Source organism: Micromys minutus, assembly GCF_963924665.1.
Source record: "Micromys minutus genome assembly, chromosome: 21".
Taxonomy (NCBI): Eukaryota; Metazoa; Chordata; class Mammalia; order Rodentia; family Muridae; genus Micromys; species Micromys minutus.
In genome coordinates, this window is record NC_137956.1 from 34,394,142 (window position 1) to 34,411,415 (window position 17,274).

At 41.5% G+C, this 17,274-nt stretch overlaps 1 protein-coding gene across 1 annotated transcript in view; it reads left to right on the forward strand.

Moving 5' to 3' along the window:
* Window positions 1-12,700: 12,700 nt before the first annotated feature.
* Window positions 12,701-17,274, forward strand: part of TOPBP1 (DNA topoisomerase II binding protein 1) — a gene marked incomplete at its 5' end in the record, with an annotated part of 45,051 nt that continues 40,477 nt past the window's right edge. Inside the window, 3 exons of the mRNA XM_080933929.1 lie at window positions 12,701-12,784; window positions 15,486-15,620; window positions 15,928-16,071. Of these exons, the coding sequence (XP_080790055.1) occupies window positions 12,701-12,784; window positions 15,486-15,620; window positions 15,928-16,071 (363 nt within the window). The remainder of the gene's footprint in view (window positions 12,785-15,485; window positions 15,621-15,927; window positions 16,072-17,274) is intronic.

Genomic DNA, 17,274 nt, shown 5'->3' on the forward strand with positions numbered 1-17,274 from the left:
GTCTGCTCATTTCAGAACTCCACAGAGACGAAATCATCCAGCGCAGAGCCTGGCTTCTTTGGTTCAAGATTAAACCAGTGCGATTCATCTACACAGAGGTGTGTGTCCACCAGTTCTCGGTGTGGGGTATTGTTTTCTATGGTGTGAGAGGAGAACATTTCATCTCTCACCCGGATGATCGTGGTACTGTTTCCATCCTTACAGACAGTGCCGCTAGAAACAAGACTTTCATTTCGTTTTATTTCATTTCATTCCATATTTTATCCATTGCTAGGATCTGAAAACAAAACAAAAAGCAAAGCCTAGTATGGAAGTGCATGCCTGTAATCCCAGCATTTGTGAGGTGAAGACAGTGGGATTATAAAGTCAAGGTTTCAACTCCATGCCTTATTGGAGACTTGCCTAGTGTGGAGACCTTGCACATAGAGCTGGAGAGATGGCTCAGTGGTTAAGAGCAGGCACTGCTCTTCCAGAGGACCAGAGTTAAATTCTGGCACCCATGTCCGATGGCTCACAACTGCCTGTAACTTCAGCTACAGGTGATCTGGCTTCTGTGGGAACCCATACCATGTGCATATACAAATAATAAAAAACAAGGTAAACCTTAAAGAAAAGAAATAAAAGGAACAATCTGAAAAAAACAAACCACAATTTTTGCACATGGGATTTGAACCCAGTGTCTTTCTTGGGTCACGTGGTTAAATCTATCCCTTTCCAGTGTTCTGTTTGCATTCTTACATCTTTTGCTGAATAATGCCTGCTTTTTTTTTTCTTTTTCTTTCTGATTTTTAGCATTCCTCCTTCTCACCCCAGGTTTGACTTACTACAATCAGTAGTTTTGGAATAGTCTAGTACATGCCTCTTAGTGCAAATAGACAGGCATCCCTGCAGCAGACTTTGCCAGAAGAACAACTGTTTGGCCCAGAAGTAGGTGGGAGCCTAGTTTCACAGATCCTAGAAACTCATAGGACCCTGTCAAGAAGCTCCACAAAGGGTTATTACAGAAAAAAATATGTGTATTCCCTTCTGCTTTTAGAGGTTATTAGCAATACTAAGGTTCTCTCATACTTCACGAGTTGCTTACATGCTTAAAAACGTGACTGGGATTGGATTTTTTTTATTTACCAAAATAATATGATTTTCCTGCCTTTTCTGTTAATGTGGGGAACTATCTAGTTTGTTCTTTGTTGTTGTTTATTTTGTTTTGTTTTTTCAGACAGACAGGGTCTTGCTATAAACTAAGCTGGCCTCAAACTTGTGAGCCTCCTGCCTCAGCCTCCAGAGGGCTGGAAATAGAGGGGTTTATAACCACATCTGACTTCTAGTTGGTTTTGTGTGTTTGCTTTGTAATGGAGATCGAACCCAGGGCCTCATCTTTGCTAGGTAAGCATTCCACCACTGAACTATGTCTCTAACCTGCTAATTGAATTTTAGATTTATTTTACTTTATGTATTATATGTGCTTTGATTACGTGTGTGCCTTCTGCCTATTAAAGTGAGAACAGGGTATCAGATCCCCTGGAACTGAGGTTGCAACTGGTTGTAAGTCACCACGTAGGTACTAAGAAAGGAACTCTGACCTCTGCAAGAACGAGTACTCTTGATCACTGAGTGGTCTCTTCAGCTCCCTGCTAACTGACTTTTGTAAAGACACTATTAGATTTCTGCAAGAAACCCCATATGTAAGGTTACCCGTATACTGTTGGGTTGGTAATATTTTCTTTAGTGTTCCTTTCTGTATCTATTTTCTTGAAAAAAGTAAATCTGGAGGCTGGAGAGATGTCTCAGCAGCTTCCAGAGAACCAGAGTTTGATTCCAGAAGCCATGTGAGGTAGCTCACAACTGCCAGCTTCAGGGGAATCTGATGCCTTCTTTTGGCTCCACAGACATCTGCACTTGTGTGGTGTGTGTGTGTGTGTGTGTGTGTGTGTGTGTGTGTGTGTGTGTGTGTGTGATAAAATTTTCTACGTGATCAAAACTAAAATGTATCCTTTTTAAAGGGGAGAAAAATAAATAAAGTTTAAAAAGAGAGAGAGATAATCTTGCAGTTTCTCTTTATTCTATTTCCCTGTATCTTTTTTCTTTAACATTACAATGACTTTCAAACTGAGAAATATCACCTCCTATTTTCTGGAGAAGGTTATGTAAGAATAACATTCCTTTTTCCTTAAGTGTGTGTAAGAAAGAGGCAATGACATCCTCTGAGTTTGGAGCTTCTTTGTGGGAAGGTTTTCAGCAACACACTAACCTTTTTGTCTCCTCTCTCCTCTCTCTAGCACTAGGAATTAAACACAGGACTTCATACATCCCAGGCAAGAGCTGCACCAAAGAATAATTGTTCAGCCCTTCACTTTAATTTTGAGGCATGATCTCATGATGAAGCCCAAGCTGGCCTCATACTCATAATCCTCTTGCTTCCTTTCCAGTAGCTAAGCTTAGAGATGTGCACACCCAGGAGATTAAGGGTTTTTGTTTTTATTACCGGACAGTGGTGGCTCACACCTTTAGCTCTAGGACTCAGCAGGCAGAGGCAGGCAGATCTCTGTGAGTTCAAGGCCAGCCTGGTCTACCAAGAGAGTACTAGGATAGCCAGGGATACATAGTGAGACCTTATTTCAAAACAAAAACCAACAAAACTAGTTTTATATCTACAGAAATATTCATATTTTGTAATATTTCAAACCAGAGTATAGGTAAATATTGTCTTTTACTTATTTGTATGTGTATGAGTGTTTTGGCTGTCTATATGTCCGTGTACCACATGTGCCTATGAAGGCCATTGTCCCTGGAACAGGAGTTACTAATGGCTGTTAGCCACTCTGTGGATGTTAGGAATCTAACCTGAGTCTTCTGGAAAAGCACCAGTGTTCTTAACGTCTAAGGTGTCACTTCAGCCAAAGTGTTGCCTTTTAAGAAACTTATCTAGAGACTGAGGAGATGGCTCAGCCGGCTGCTTCTTGTGCAAGAATGAGAACCTGAGTTCAGATTCCTGTCTTACTCCTTAGAAATCCAGGTATAGTGGCCCGAGAGGTGGCTTGGAGGTTAAGAACACTGGCTGCTCTTCTAGAGGACTGAACTTTGATTCCCAGCAACCTTACAGAAAGTTGGAAATAGATGTTTGAAAACACGAAATTCTCTTTAACTGGGCATGGTGGCACACACCGTTAGTCCCAGCATTTGGGAGGCGGATCCCCGAGTTTAAGGACAACCTGGTCTACAGAATTTCAAGACAGCCAGAGCTACATAGCAAAATACAAAACAACAAAACAAATAAACCCAGGCAGAGTGGAGACTGTGAATCCAGAGCTGGGATGGCAGAGATCCCTGGCCAAGCTGAATCAGTGAACCCTTGGTTCAGTGAGAGACACTGCCTCAAAAAAAAATTAGGTGGACAGTTCCTGAGAAAGACAGCCAGACTTGATCTCAGTCCTCTGAGAGTACACGCATCTCACTCATCTTGTGTGTGTGTGCAAACGCACACAATACATAAACCACGCATACACACAGAAAATGATCTACCTTCCAAAGTTACTGAAGCAAAGTCACTCATTACATTATCTTGTAACTGTTATTTGGTGTTCTGCTCTGGGGATTGGATCCGGGCCTGGCAATTCCTAGGCACCAGAGCTGTCTTTAGTCCCTCCTCTCCTTTAAAAAAAAATCACTTTTTATTCTAACACAGGTCTCACCAAATCTCTCAGGCTGGCCTGGAACTTATTACCCTTCTGCCTCAGGCCCTTGAGAACTTGAACTCACAGGTTTGTGCTACAAGATCTTGTAGATGACATTTTGAGTGTGTGACAGACAGATCTTTACTACAACACCTTTTCCTGCTGTTGACACTGGTGACTCGTGTTCACTCCTTCTCTTTGATTACTGGTGTCAGGGTTCTAGCTATTTTATTAATTTAGGAAAGCATACAAACATGGGTTGGATAGATAGCTCAGTGGTTAAGAGTATTTACTACTCCTGCGGAGGACCCACGTTTGGTTCCCAACACTCTTATCAAATGGCTCACAACTGCCTGTAACTCCAGTTCCCGTAACTCTAGGAAATCCAATGCTGACTTCTGTCTTCTTCAAGCATTTACCAGCACTCGCATGGTGTACATGAACTCTAACAGGCCCCCACACATTCATGTAAATAAAAAAATAAAGCAAATCTTTAAAACAACATCGCTACATACAAACGTTTGGCTTTGTCGATGTTTCCATGTTGCACACTCATTTTGTCATTGATTTCTGCTTTCTTGACTATCTTTGAGTTTTATCCTTTCTCTAGCTGTTTTTGTTTGTTGTTTTCTGAGACGGGGTCTTGGCTTGCACTCAGGCTCACCTGGAACTTCCTGTTCTCCTGATTTAACTGCCACAAAGAAGAAATATTCAATACTCTAATCCTTGATTGGATCATAGTGCCTGATTATGATGCCTGCTATAGTACACAAACATTTATCGAAGATGAATAAATGCACCAAAAGTATGCTGAGCAGTGTCTTCCAAAGGCCTGCAAGCAAACATCACGGGGTCCAGGGGTGACCGTTCCTCCTGGAGTTAATGATCCACCTAAAGCTAACATATCCTAAACCCATAAGGGCCAAAGTCCCTGCTGACCTGAGTGCAACATGCTCTGAAGATGTTTCGTGTCCAGGGACAAACTCCTATAGCAAAAGGACATCCAAAGTGCTAGGTCATCTCGTGGGCTCAGGCTGTCACACACCAGATGGAAGGTTAAAAAGACTGGATATACTGGATCATGTCTGCAATTGCAGCACTTGAGAAACAAGAAATTCAGGGGTTCAAAGGAAGCCTTGGTTACATAGTATGTTTGAGGCGAGCCTGGGCCACATGAGACTCAATGAAAAAACCAACCAACCAACCAAACACCAAATCAAACCAAACCAAAATTCAAAAGGTTAAAAGAAGAACCAGTTTTCAGGACTTTGTGCCAAGAGTGATTTTGGAAAAAAGAAGATTTGGGTATATGTTGAAACTATGTACAAATCACTACAATCAGTACATTTCTAGCATTAATTTAGGATAAACTTGCAAATAATATTTTACAGGTATTTTGGCATTCAAAAGAAAAGGAAACAGCAAAGTTAAGTAATATGTTCAAGGTCCAATGAGTATGTCAAAGTGAGCACCTGCCTCTACAGTTAATGTTTTTTCCACGTTTTGTGGTCATGGGCAATGTCCCAGGAACAAAACACCCTTAACCCTACTATAACCCTAACCCTACCATAACCCTAACCCTACCATAACCCTAACCCTACCATAACCCTAACCCTACCATAACCCTAACCCTACCATAACCCTAACTCTACCATAACCCTAACCCTACCATAACCCTAACCCTACCATAACCCTAACCCTACCATAACCCTAACCCTACCATAACCCTAACCCTACCATAACCCTAACCCTACCATAACCCTAACCCTACCATAACCCTAACCCTAAAGGGAACAACCTGTTTCACAAGTTCCCGAGGAATACTGATTTTATCTAACCACCAGAAATGCTTTTATAGTCCAGCTTGAATTAAGCTAAGATTGTCATTTCTGAACATATGCACTCCCTGAGACCTAGTGGCAACCAATTTAGAATAGGTCATGTTGGCACCAGTTGCCATAAGATTTGCCAAAGTCTAGGTGTTTAATGGAACAGTTGATTTCTTACTCATGTATATAGCTTAGCTGGCAGCCAGAGTGGTCATGTGTGTGTGTGTGTGTGTGTGTGTGTGTGTGTAGTAGACACTTGTGAGAGTTGGTTCTCTCCTTCCAATATACAAGTCTAGGGTTAGGCTTGGCAACAAGTGTCCTTACCTATTGAGCCATCTCTCTAGTCCCTTTGTTGTCCTTTGTAGTTCTATTTTTGATGTGTGGTTTCTAAGAACCATCAGTGTGCCAACATCTAAATGGATATCCAGAATAAGGAAACTGTGGGAGATGGTGCAAGAGCTTCTTTTGGAGTTAGAAATAATAGCCATGATTCTTATATGTATCCTATTGGCTTTAACTCAGTCATATGATCTTCACTTAGATCAGTGGTTCTCAATCTGTGGATCATAACTCCTTTGGGAGTCAAACAACTCTTTAATGGGGGTCATATATCAAATATCCTGTATATCAGATATTTGCATTACAATTCATAATGGTAGCAAAATTACAGTTATGAAGTAGCAGTGAAATAATTTTGTGGTTGAGGGTCATCACAACATAAGGAACTGTATTAAGGGATTGTGCCATTAGGAAGGTTGAGACTCACTGACTTAGATGTAAAGTGGATTGTATTTCCCATTATCATCCAGAGTCCCTGCTAGGGAGAGTCTTTTTTCAGTTCTTTTCTAACCACATCTTCACTCTTTAGAGCTGGAATCTCTGGCTGACAGCCTCTTTCCAGTTCAGTGCAATGTCATGAATGGAAGAAGCTCTATAGTTACTTCCTCCACACTGAAACATTCCTTTGGTAAGATGTAGGATGTTCTTAGGAGGCTCAGAAAATGCCCAAGATTCACAAGGTCCCTCCAGAGGATAATATAAGCACTCAGCAATTGCTGGAGAGGAAGAGGCTCCTTATAGCTGCCTGTACATTGGACAGTATTCATGAGTCATCATGACGGTGGGGTGGGCCTTCAGTGGTACCACTGCCTTTGAGTCTGTGTTTCTGAAAATAACCCCATTTACCAAACTAACTGGGTGTATTAGTTACTTTGGTCACCCCTTTGTAATGTGATCAGAGTTAGTTTCATTTGTTGTGTTTCTTTTTCACATTCCTCCAGGAAGAGTCACATAAATGGAGCATATGTTTGGATCTTTGTTTAGTTCAGGTTCTCCTGTCCCCAAAACAATTCCAACTATTTTTTTTAAACATAATCTCATATAAGCTCAGCCTACCTTTGAACTCAGTGAGTAGGTCAGTATGGCAGTGAATTTCTGCTCCTCCTCCTGCCTCTAAGTGCTTAGATTGCACTACCTCAAAGGTTTATGTGATGCTTTGGATTGAATCTGTGTTTTGTGCATGCTAGGTGATCATCCTACCAATTGGCTTATATCCCCTGCCTCCAAACATACTGTTAAGCAAGAGTTTTTCTTTGTTTTGTTTTTCATTTTTATTTGTTTGTTTCTTTGGTTTTGAGTCAAGATTTCTCTGTGTAGCCCTAGCTGTTCTGGAACTCACTCTGCCTCCCAAGTGCTGGGTTTAAAGGCATGCTCTACCACAAGATTTTTCTAATGCTTAATTCGATTAGCAAAGGCTTTAAAATGGGGAAATGAGACTGGAAGAGTAAAGGCATCCAAACAATGTGTTAACAAGTCAGTTACCACTGTCAAGACTGAGGTTTAATTCCACTGAGGAAATTCTAGGAGCCAGAATAACTAATCCCATCCAAGGAACACTCAAATAAAGGCCTTATACAGCTTCCTGTCAGTTATTTTTCATGGGTCATCCATCCTCTAGACACCAGCTTGGTTATGTGGGCAGCACAGCAGACTCTTTATACCCAGAAAATACCTGCATGCAGAGAAACACTTGCTGGCTGGTAAAAAATTTCCTGAGGTGTGTAAGAGGAATATGGTGGTTTGAATGAGAAATACCCCCTATAGTCTTGGAGATGTGAACTCCCCAGGTGATACTTGTACAGGTGCTGGCTAGTTTTAGGTCAAGTTGAAACAAACCAGTTATTTGGGGAAAAAGAACTTCAACTGAGAAAATGCCTTCACAGATTGGCCAGTGGTCCATGTTCTTGACTGATGATTAATATAGGCAGGCCCAGCTCAATGGGGGTAGTATCACTCTTGGAATGGTGGTCCTGGGTGTTACAAGAAAACAGGCTGAGCAAGTCCTAAGGAGCAAAGCAGTAAATGGTACCTCTTTTACATCAATTACTGCCTTCAGGTTCCTGCCTTGAATTCTTGTCCTGACTTCCATGGGTTACAAGCTGTAGTATTAAGCAAACTTTTCTTCTTCAAGTTGCTTTTGATCATGGTGTTTAACCACAAAAATATAAATCCTAAAACATGGTGCTGCTAGGGGAGGTTTAAGAGATGCCTGTTGATGGCTAGATCAACGAAGTCTTTTCCTGACTCTCTGATGTATGGAGAACTAACATGCTTGGCAGATCTAGTAATGACCCCGAGCCAGGACTTTTGGGTGGAGATCTGTAGCTTCAGTCCCTGAGAACCAAACTCTTCCCACAGCGTAGGGCTACGGTTATCAGTCCAAGGCCACTGTGTACTTGGTTTGTAATGTTCTTGAGATACCCTGTGTTCCCCTTGTGCAACACTGTTTGATTACCTTCCTGTTGCCTGTTGACTTCGTCCCTTCGTAGGACAGTTTCTGCTGGCTTAGTCCCATTTCTTCCCTGGAAATAGTATATGAGATGCTATGCTTGCTCATCCTAAGGCTTGCATGAGACCTCTTGACCCCGGATTTTCTCTCTATCTTCTCATCGAATGGCCATCTCCCACTTAGGACCATGTCACTGAAGACTGACTTTCCAGTCCAAGTCAGTGCAATCCCGCTTGGACAAAGTAATATCACTGGGGTTGGAGTTTAAGAAGAAAACGACTTGCCGACCTGCAGTTTGCTCTGCCTTGTGTTTGTAGTTGAAGAGCTTCGGTAGCTGCCAGCTGCCATACTGCCCCTACCATTATGCACTCTCAACCCTTTGGAACCAAGAGCCCAAACGAACTCTTACTTTTGTAAGTTGCCTCATCTCTGATGTTGTTCCCCCTGCCCCCTCCCCCCAGGTAACAGGAAAGTACTACAGGGAGGAAGAAGCCTGGGTCAGTCATGATGCCTCCTTACCGTAATCCAAGCATTTACTAGGCTGAGAAAGGAGGAACAGCATGGGCTCAAGGCCAGCCTGGGCTACTTAATGAGTTCCAACCCAGCCTGGCTATAGAGTGAAACTGTATCACAGAAAACCAAGGTTAAAAGAGACACAGAGAGGATAGGATGGTAAGAATAAAGATGGAACATTCACAGTCTCTGCCAGAATCTGGCAGTCTCTGCCAGAATCTGGAAACAACAGACGGTGAAGCCATTGTTTCTGGGATGGGACAGCACTTACTTAATGGGCTTACTCAGCCCAGAAGAGTCCTATACTCTTCCATCATATTTCCCCTACATACATAGACTGCCATGGCCATGACTCAAAAACCTTTCAGGTGTCTCTTCTTTTTTAGGACCTAGATGTAAGCAGCTTTTCTAACAATGTAATACCCTACTTTTTTTTTTTTTTTTTTTTTTTGGCTTTTGAAATTCTTCGTTATTTATTGCTGAGAAGCCATTCTTTTCTGAGTGTGTCTCCTTACACGACCTACTTTAAACACAGCCAGAAGCAATCCACATGTGGTGCTGGCATTCAACTTCACAGCCTTCTCTGTGGTGCTCGCACCATCTGTAGGTTGTGCTCTACTTCCCAGCTAGCTGAAGCTGTCAGCTTAAATAGACGCTAGGCCACTTAAAGTTAGCTCTGTAGCAACAGAGGCTATTTGCTAAGCTCATCTGTATTTTTACATATTCATTTAGAATGCTAGGGATTTAAGCATTAAACCCTACAAGTAAAACAAATGAACCCCTTTTAACTAAAAAAGAAAAAAAAAATCAAGGTGGGTGACATCTGAGGAACAGCAGTTGGGGCTGGCACCTGGCTTTCATATGCTTGAGCACACGTGTGTACCTGCACACATGTGAACAAACATAACACACACCCCAAGAAAAAGTATCGTGTGGTGGAGCTGCAAAGGTGGCTCAGTGGTGAAGACGATTTGCTAATCTTGTAGAGGACCCGATTTTGTTTGTAGTGCTTGTATTAGGCAGTTTCCAACTGCTTGTAACTCCAGAGATTAAAAGCCATCTCCTGGCTTCTAGGGGCACTACATTCATTCATATGCACAAACACACACACACACACACCTAATTAAAGTAAAAACATACTGTGTTAAATGCACAAACATATACCACGGCCATTTATCAGATTGCCTATAGATTGCTCCAAAGGACATTTTCTTGATTAGTGATTGATATAGGAGGGCCCAGCCTATGTGGGTGGTGCCACCCCAGGGAAGGTGGTTCTAAAAGATCTAAGAAAGCAGGCTAAGCAAGCCATGGGTGTAAGGCTGGTTGTCCTTGGCCTCTGCTTCAGTATCTGCCCTGACTCTTCTCAGTCCTTGGTGTCCTATCAAGTGTCCTACAGATACAACGATGGCTTCAGAACAGAAGTGCATTTATAGCTATGAACTGTGGCTTCTTTTTCTCAGCTCTAATAATTTCTTCGAGGCACTGCAGGGCCTCATGTATCCCAGGATATCTCCTGCTTACCTAGGACACAGCCAGTATTATATGGTGCTAGAGATGGAACTCAGAGATTTGTGTATGTCAAGCAAGCTCTCTACCAAGTGAGTTACATCCTCAGCTCCTCGCCTCTATCTAATACGACATACTTCCCTTCTCTCTAAAGGGCATTTACCTCTAAGCCTATGTTATTGCTATTCCTCTTTGTTAATGATAAAAGCTAACGATACATTTAAAGCAGGACCATTATAATCCCTACAGTGATCAGCAACCCTGAATATATTGTACTTAAAAGAGTAGAGTTTGTGTTGGGTGTGGTGTCATGCCCTTAATCCCAGCACTCCAGGAGGCAGCAGCAAGATTCAAGATCAACCTGCTCTGCATAGTGAGTTCCAGGACAGCTGGGGCTATGTAGAGACCCTGTGTCTAAATAAATAAATAAAATAAAGAGCTGGTGGTGGCTACTAATTCAGCATTTTATAAGTAATTTACTCTTAGCAACTTTTAAGATATAACATAAGAAGGGGGTTTTGGTTAGAACCTTAGAGTGTTCTTACTGTAGACAGACCAGAATATCAGATATTACCTGGGGACGGTGAAAAGTGAGAAAGGACCTGAGTTATCAAAGGTGTAAGGATCTAACTAGATTTTACAAGGATCTACACAGGTGTGCCTAGGAGAACGACCATAGTCAACTATAGTTCGGTTAAGTAAAGATTCTTCGTCATAAGATGCCGAAAATACACATGGGGGGGGGAGGGGGGAACGACTGGATAGCCATATGTAGAACAATGAAACTAGATCCTAATCTCTCTCTCCTTGCATAAAAATCAACTCCAAATGGATTAAAGATCTTAATGTCAGACCTGAAATCCTGAAACCAAAACAGGCAAGGACTTTCTGAATAGGGATCAAGTTACTCGGGCTATAAAACCAACAATCGACAAATGAAATGGGACCACGTGAAGTTAAAAGGCTTTGCACAGCCAAGTTAATCAAATTAAGCATTTGAGAAAATCTTTGCCAGCTATATACCTGATAGAGGATATCTAAAAACACCAATTTTAAAAGTCTGGACGTGAAAATAACTCAACCAAAAAATTAGCGTGCCTTTCCATCACTCTGTCTTCTTTCCATTATTACTGTTAAGGACTGTTCACCCACTCAGGGGAGTCAGAAAGACCATGGCTTAATCTTATTCTCCCATCTTCAAGCCGCTATTAGCTTCATGGAGTGTTTTTTCCTGCACAGCCCCGCACAGCGGGGAGAATTCGCCGCTGGACTTCCCCGCTCCACTCCAGCACGTTCTGGATTTCTGCTGATGAGTCCCGCATCCTGCAGCTCCTGGCCACGAACCGCCGAGTCCCGCCCTGCTGAAACCAATACAGAGTCCAGAAATCTCCGGAAAGAGTGCACAAGGAACGCCCTCTTCCGACTGCTCCATTTCCCAGTGCGGGGGCCCCGATGACGCCACTTCCTCCGGAAGAGGTGTTCCGTCCGCTCGGTTGGCGCGAAAGTCGGTTCCCTGTCTTGGCCCTTCCGGGTTCTGCAGCGTTATCTTCGGGCTGGGGGCGCCGCCGAGGGCGGGCGCTGTGCGCCGGGCTGGCGCCCGACTCCAGCCGCAGTCCTGCTGGCCGCGCGCCCCCCGACTTGGTGCCCGTGGGCCCTCGGGCTCCGCCTAGGTGAGCGAGCGCCAGCTCGGCCCGGCCGACTTGGCCTCCCGGCGTCTCCTGCGGCCTTCGCGGTTCTACTAACCGGCCGGTGGGCCTCAGATACCTGGGGAGCCGCGGCCTGAACGTTCCTTTTCCTGGGAGCATGGGCCTTTCGGACGAGCGTGCAAGACTTTGCACAGTGGATGCTTGCGTTCAAAGTCCGTTATCTTAGGAACAAATCTTGCGGACTTTGGGTACCAGCAGCCGCAGCCGCGCTCTACGTTGTCCTTAAGCCTCGTGCAAGTGAATGTCTATTGACTGAGGACCAAACCAAGGGACTCAGGGTATTAATCAGGAACGTGGATTTGGTTTTCACATTTGCAAGGATTCGTGTCCCTTTTTATTTTCTTAGACTTTGCCCACCTTCTGGAGTCTTTGTAAACATCTTGAATGAATTGATGAACCAAGCCAGATGCCTATTTCTTAGACACTCTTGTATGCATAAGAAAATAGTTGATTTGCAGGCCGGGCGGTAGTGGTGCACGCCTCTCATCCCAACAGGAGTGGGACAGAGGCTGGTGGATCTCTTGAGTTCCAGGCTGACCTAGTCTACAGAGCAAATTCCAGGACAGCCAGGGCTTGTCTCAAAAAAGGGGGGAAAAAAACCCACAAAAATAGTTGATTTGAACATTAATTCTCTACCCAATTTACTTTTGTTCTTATTGACTGCCTTATTCTCACAGTTCAGCTATGTCCAGAAATGACCAAGAGCCGTTTTTGGTGAAGTTTTTAAAGTCTTCGGACAATTCAGAATGTTTCTTTAAAGCTCTTGAGGTAAGATTGGTTGGATATGTCTTATTTGATACTTGAGCACATTTTCATGTTTTGAATGTTTTGGATTTGTTGGATTTTATGTCTTAGAAGTAGATATTTTAATGGAATTTTGCTACTTGCTACAACCTGAGCTTAATACAGATAAATCATTATATAAGTTTTAGTTCATGTAAGTCAATCATTATGTTTTTTGGGGAGGATTAAAATTTGTTATGACAATTGAATGTTGACCTACAGTCTTCATGCAATGTGCTCCCCCCCTCGTTGTGTGTGTGTGTGTCTATGTGTGTGACTGAGCCATCTTCACAGTCCTCTGACTTGGAATTCTTGACAGTTGTTTTGTCTACTAATCCCAGTAATCCTTTGTGTGCATATATATACATATAGACATTCATTCATATATATACACATATAGACATTCATATATATACACATAGACATTCATTCATAAATATACACATAGACATTCATTCATATATATATATACATATAAACATTCATTCATATATATACATATAGACATTCATTCATATATATACATATAGACATTTATTCATATATATATAATATGCAAAGCCCTGGGAAAGTGTGTATGTGTGTGTGTATGTCTGTCTGTCTGTCTGTCTAGTCAAGGTTAGTATGGTAGTGTATTGAATCTGAGGTGGGTTGGAGTGTTACGGAATGCTAGAGAGGTCACATAGTGAAGATTGACTTCCAGTGAAATGAAATTTAATCAGAAGACCATAAAGGTGGAGAACGCCCACCAGCTTCAGTTGCTTTTTAATCTCTACACATGTCCTGTATCTTGGGAATCCATTAGATATGTGTGCTAATATACATAAGAAATACAAAGAATTAAAAAAAAATAACTATTTCTCAAAAGGTTATGCACTAGTGTTCTTAACCCCCTATTGTATGAATTGAGATGTTGAAAGCAATTACTCATTCTAAAAGGAATAGAAGAAAATTCTGGATGGCTTTCTATACAACCTGGCTGTTTTATTATTAGGTTCATACCTGGAGGCATAGGACAAAAGTAGAAAGCCCTACTACATTTCAGTGATCCTCTCAGCAAATCAACTCTTGACTTTTTTTTCTTTTAAAGATTTATTTATATTATGTTTGAGTAGTGTCATTGTCTTCAAACACACCAGAAGAGGGCATTGGATCCCATTACAGATAGATGGTTGTGAGCCAGCCCCCTTGAATACATTTTATGAAGGAAAAAAAATTGGTTCTTTTGTAAGTAGTTTTATTTTTTCCCTGTGAGAAAGAGTGTTTTGGGTCTGTTAGATGGGTCATCAGGTAAATGTGCTTGCCATTCAGCCTGAGGACCTCATGGTAGAAGAACCAATTCCTTTAAGTTGTCCTCCGACATCTACACATGCTTCGTGTTTTGTAGATACAGTTCCAAATGCATGTGCACATAAATGCCCTTGTATACCACCTAACCACACCCACGAGAATAAACATTTCATGATGTATTTTGTTTATAAGCATATCCTGACACCTGGGGCTGGAGAGATGGCTCAGCAGTTAACATTGACTGTTCTTCCAGAGGTCCTGAGTTCAATTCCCAGCAACCACTTGGTGGCTCGCAACCATCTGTAATGGGATCTGATGCCCTCTTCTGGGTGTACTCATCAAAATAATATAAATCTTTTTTAAAATGTATTCAAGTGGTAGAGGAAGTGCAGTTTAGAAGGCAGGATGAACATGGAATGTTGCTTAGTGGTATTGTATAGAGTGTGTAAAAATGTGGCTTTAGTTCTCAGTGCTGCAAAACAAACCCACATGGGCAAGAAAGGTGTCTCTAGGAAGTGGCCTGTAAGCAGACCTTATTGAAGTGAAGAATCACTTCAAGTGAAAACTTAAAAGAGAATTCTCTGTAATAGAATCAAAAGCAGAACCTCTTAGTTTCTTCCAGGCATTGGCTATGGGGCTGACTGGAATTAGCAGGTAGCTAGATGTAAAAGATGAAACTTTGAAGATAAGTGAGAGCTAAGTTTTATGGTTTTATAGACTTTGATAAGAAATGAAATTGTGTGGTGGTGATGCATCTTTAATCCCAGCAACTTGGAAGGCAGATAGATCTCTATGAAATTGAGGGCACCCTGGCCTACAAAGTTAAATTCCAGGACAGCCAAGCTGCGCAGAGAAACCCTGTATGGGGGTTGGGAGGCGGGGAAAGATTTGGGACTGATTTATGTGCCCTTTCTTTTGTCCAGAGATTCATGTCTGCTATATTCTTCAGTTTCTCTTCATCTTAATTTTTGAGATAAATTTCTCACTGTTGTAGAGCCCAGAGATTTGCTATACTGGTTGGCCAAGGATCCCCTGGAATCCGGTCTCTGACACCCCACCCCACCCCACCCCTCAGTGTTGGGATTATGAGTACATGCCTCTATCCTAGGCTTTTTACATGGGTGCTGGGGCTCCAAACTCAGATACTCATGCTTACTCTGTAAGCATTTTATCCACGGAACCCTCTTCTCAGCTCCTGGTTGGTTCTTTAAAAGAATTGCTAACTTTGTGAAGAATAGATTTAAGAGAGGAAACCAGACTTCTGCAGTCTAGGTGAGAAGCAGTGCTTTATTTAATAAGGAAAGGGCTGGGTTTGAAATGGGCTCTTAACACTTGGTAGAACTTAAATTTAGGGAACTAATTTCTATTTTATTCTTAATTGTTTTCTTTCTTTCAGTCAATAAGGGAATTACAATCAGAAGATTATCTTCAGATTATTACAGATGAGGAAGCATTAAAGATAAAAGAGAATGACAAATCGCTTTATATCTGTGACCATTTCAGTGGCACTGTTTTTGATCACCTTAAACAGGTTTGCTGTTGCTAAGATACTTATTTGGTGGTGGGTTTTGCTTTTTCTCCCTCTTTTTTTTTTTTTTTTTTAATCTGACTGTGCATGTGTGTGCGTGCTTGCCTGTGTGTAGGGTCTTATTCTTCATGAATACTATCATGAGTACTCTGAGTACCTTGGGATTCTTTGGGCTTGGGATTCCTAGACATCTGAGCTGCTTTATTGGCTGGTGCTTTGTTTGAAAACTATACTTGAATGTTTCTCAGTTGTTATAGCACAATAAATGTTCCAAATTTAATTTTGTGATCTTTTCCCAAACTTTTTATAGCTTGGCTGCAGAATTGTTGGTCCTCAAGTAGTCACGTTTTGTATGCGCCACCAGCAATGTGTCCCAAGAGCTGAGTATCCAGTTTACAATATGATTATGTCTGACGTAACTATATCTTGCACAAGTCTGGATAAAGACAAAAGGGTAAGCAGTGAAAGGAGCAGGGCTGGCTCTGCACCTGGCTTTCCCTGGGGAAAGACCTCACACATGGGATTCACAGCTAACAGATGTTGTGCATGGCTCCTAATGGTATATTTTTAAATACTATAATATAATTACATAATTTCCTCATTTCTTCTTCTCCCTCCAAGTCCTCTCATATGCCACTCTTTCAAAACTTTAAACTTATAACATCTATTTTTCATTGTTATATGCATATATGTATATACATATATAATCTTAGATAAATACAATCTGCTTAGTCTGCATAATTTTACTTATATATATGATCTCAGAATTAACCATTGGGTATTGGATAATCAGTTGGTGTGCCCTTCCCTGAGGAAAATGGAATATGATTTTAGAAACACCGGTTAAGTTTTATTTTGATTTAAAAGAAAATTTGCTTTTTTTTTTTTCTACAGTCAGTAAGCTTGGTTTTGAATCATTTAATTTTTCCAGAACAAAAAATCTTTAAAGAAAGGATTCTAATCTGGGTGTCGTAGTGCATGTCTTTAATCCCCACCTCTTGGGAAGCAGATTAGTGAATTCCAGGTCAACTAGGGCTACATATAGTAAGTCCTGTCTCCAAAAAAAAAAAGGAAAAGCAAAGTGGCTCAGGATTTTAATCCCAGCATGGGAGAGATAAGTGTAGCTCTTAAGTTCTAAGTTCAAGGTTGTCATGGCCTAAGGAGTGAGTTCCAGGATAGCTAAGGCTACATAGAGTTGCTCTGTCTCAGGAAAAAAAAGAAGCAACATAGTTTTAAATTGTAGAATTTAAAAGAATAAATCTGGAATGTTTCTGTAGGTGACTGTCATTGAGGAAGGCTATGATGTCATTAGCAGTATTAGTCCACAAGACCACATTGTTATAAATGTGGTTGATTAGAAAATAATTGTTAAAAAGTATGTGACTGTTCAAGAAAACAGTTATTTTCAGGTTTTTTGTTTTTTTTTTTTAGGGGGAAGGCTGTGGATTGAGCCCAGAGCCTTGTGCATGGTAGGCAAGCATTCTATTACTGAGCTACATCACCAGCCTACAAATAGTGATTTTTAAATTTAAAATTGATACACATCAATTATTGATACTCCAAAAGTAATTACTTAATTTTTTAGTGGTAAAAACATTGTATATTCAGGCTAGGAATAGTAAAAGATATTTGTGGGGGGCTGGAGAAATGGCTCAGC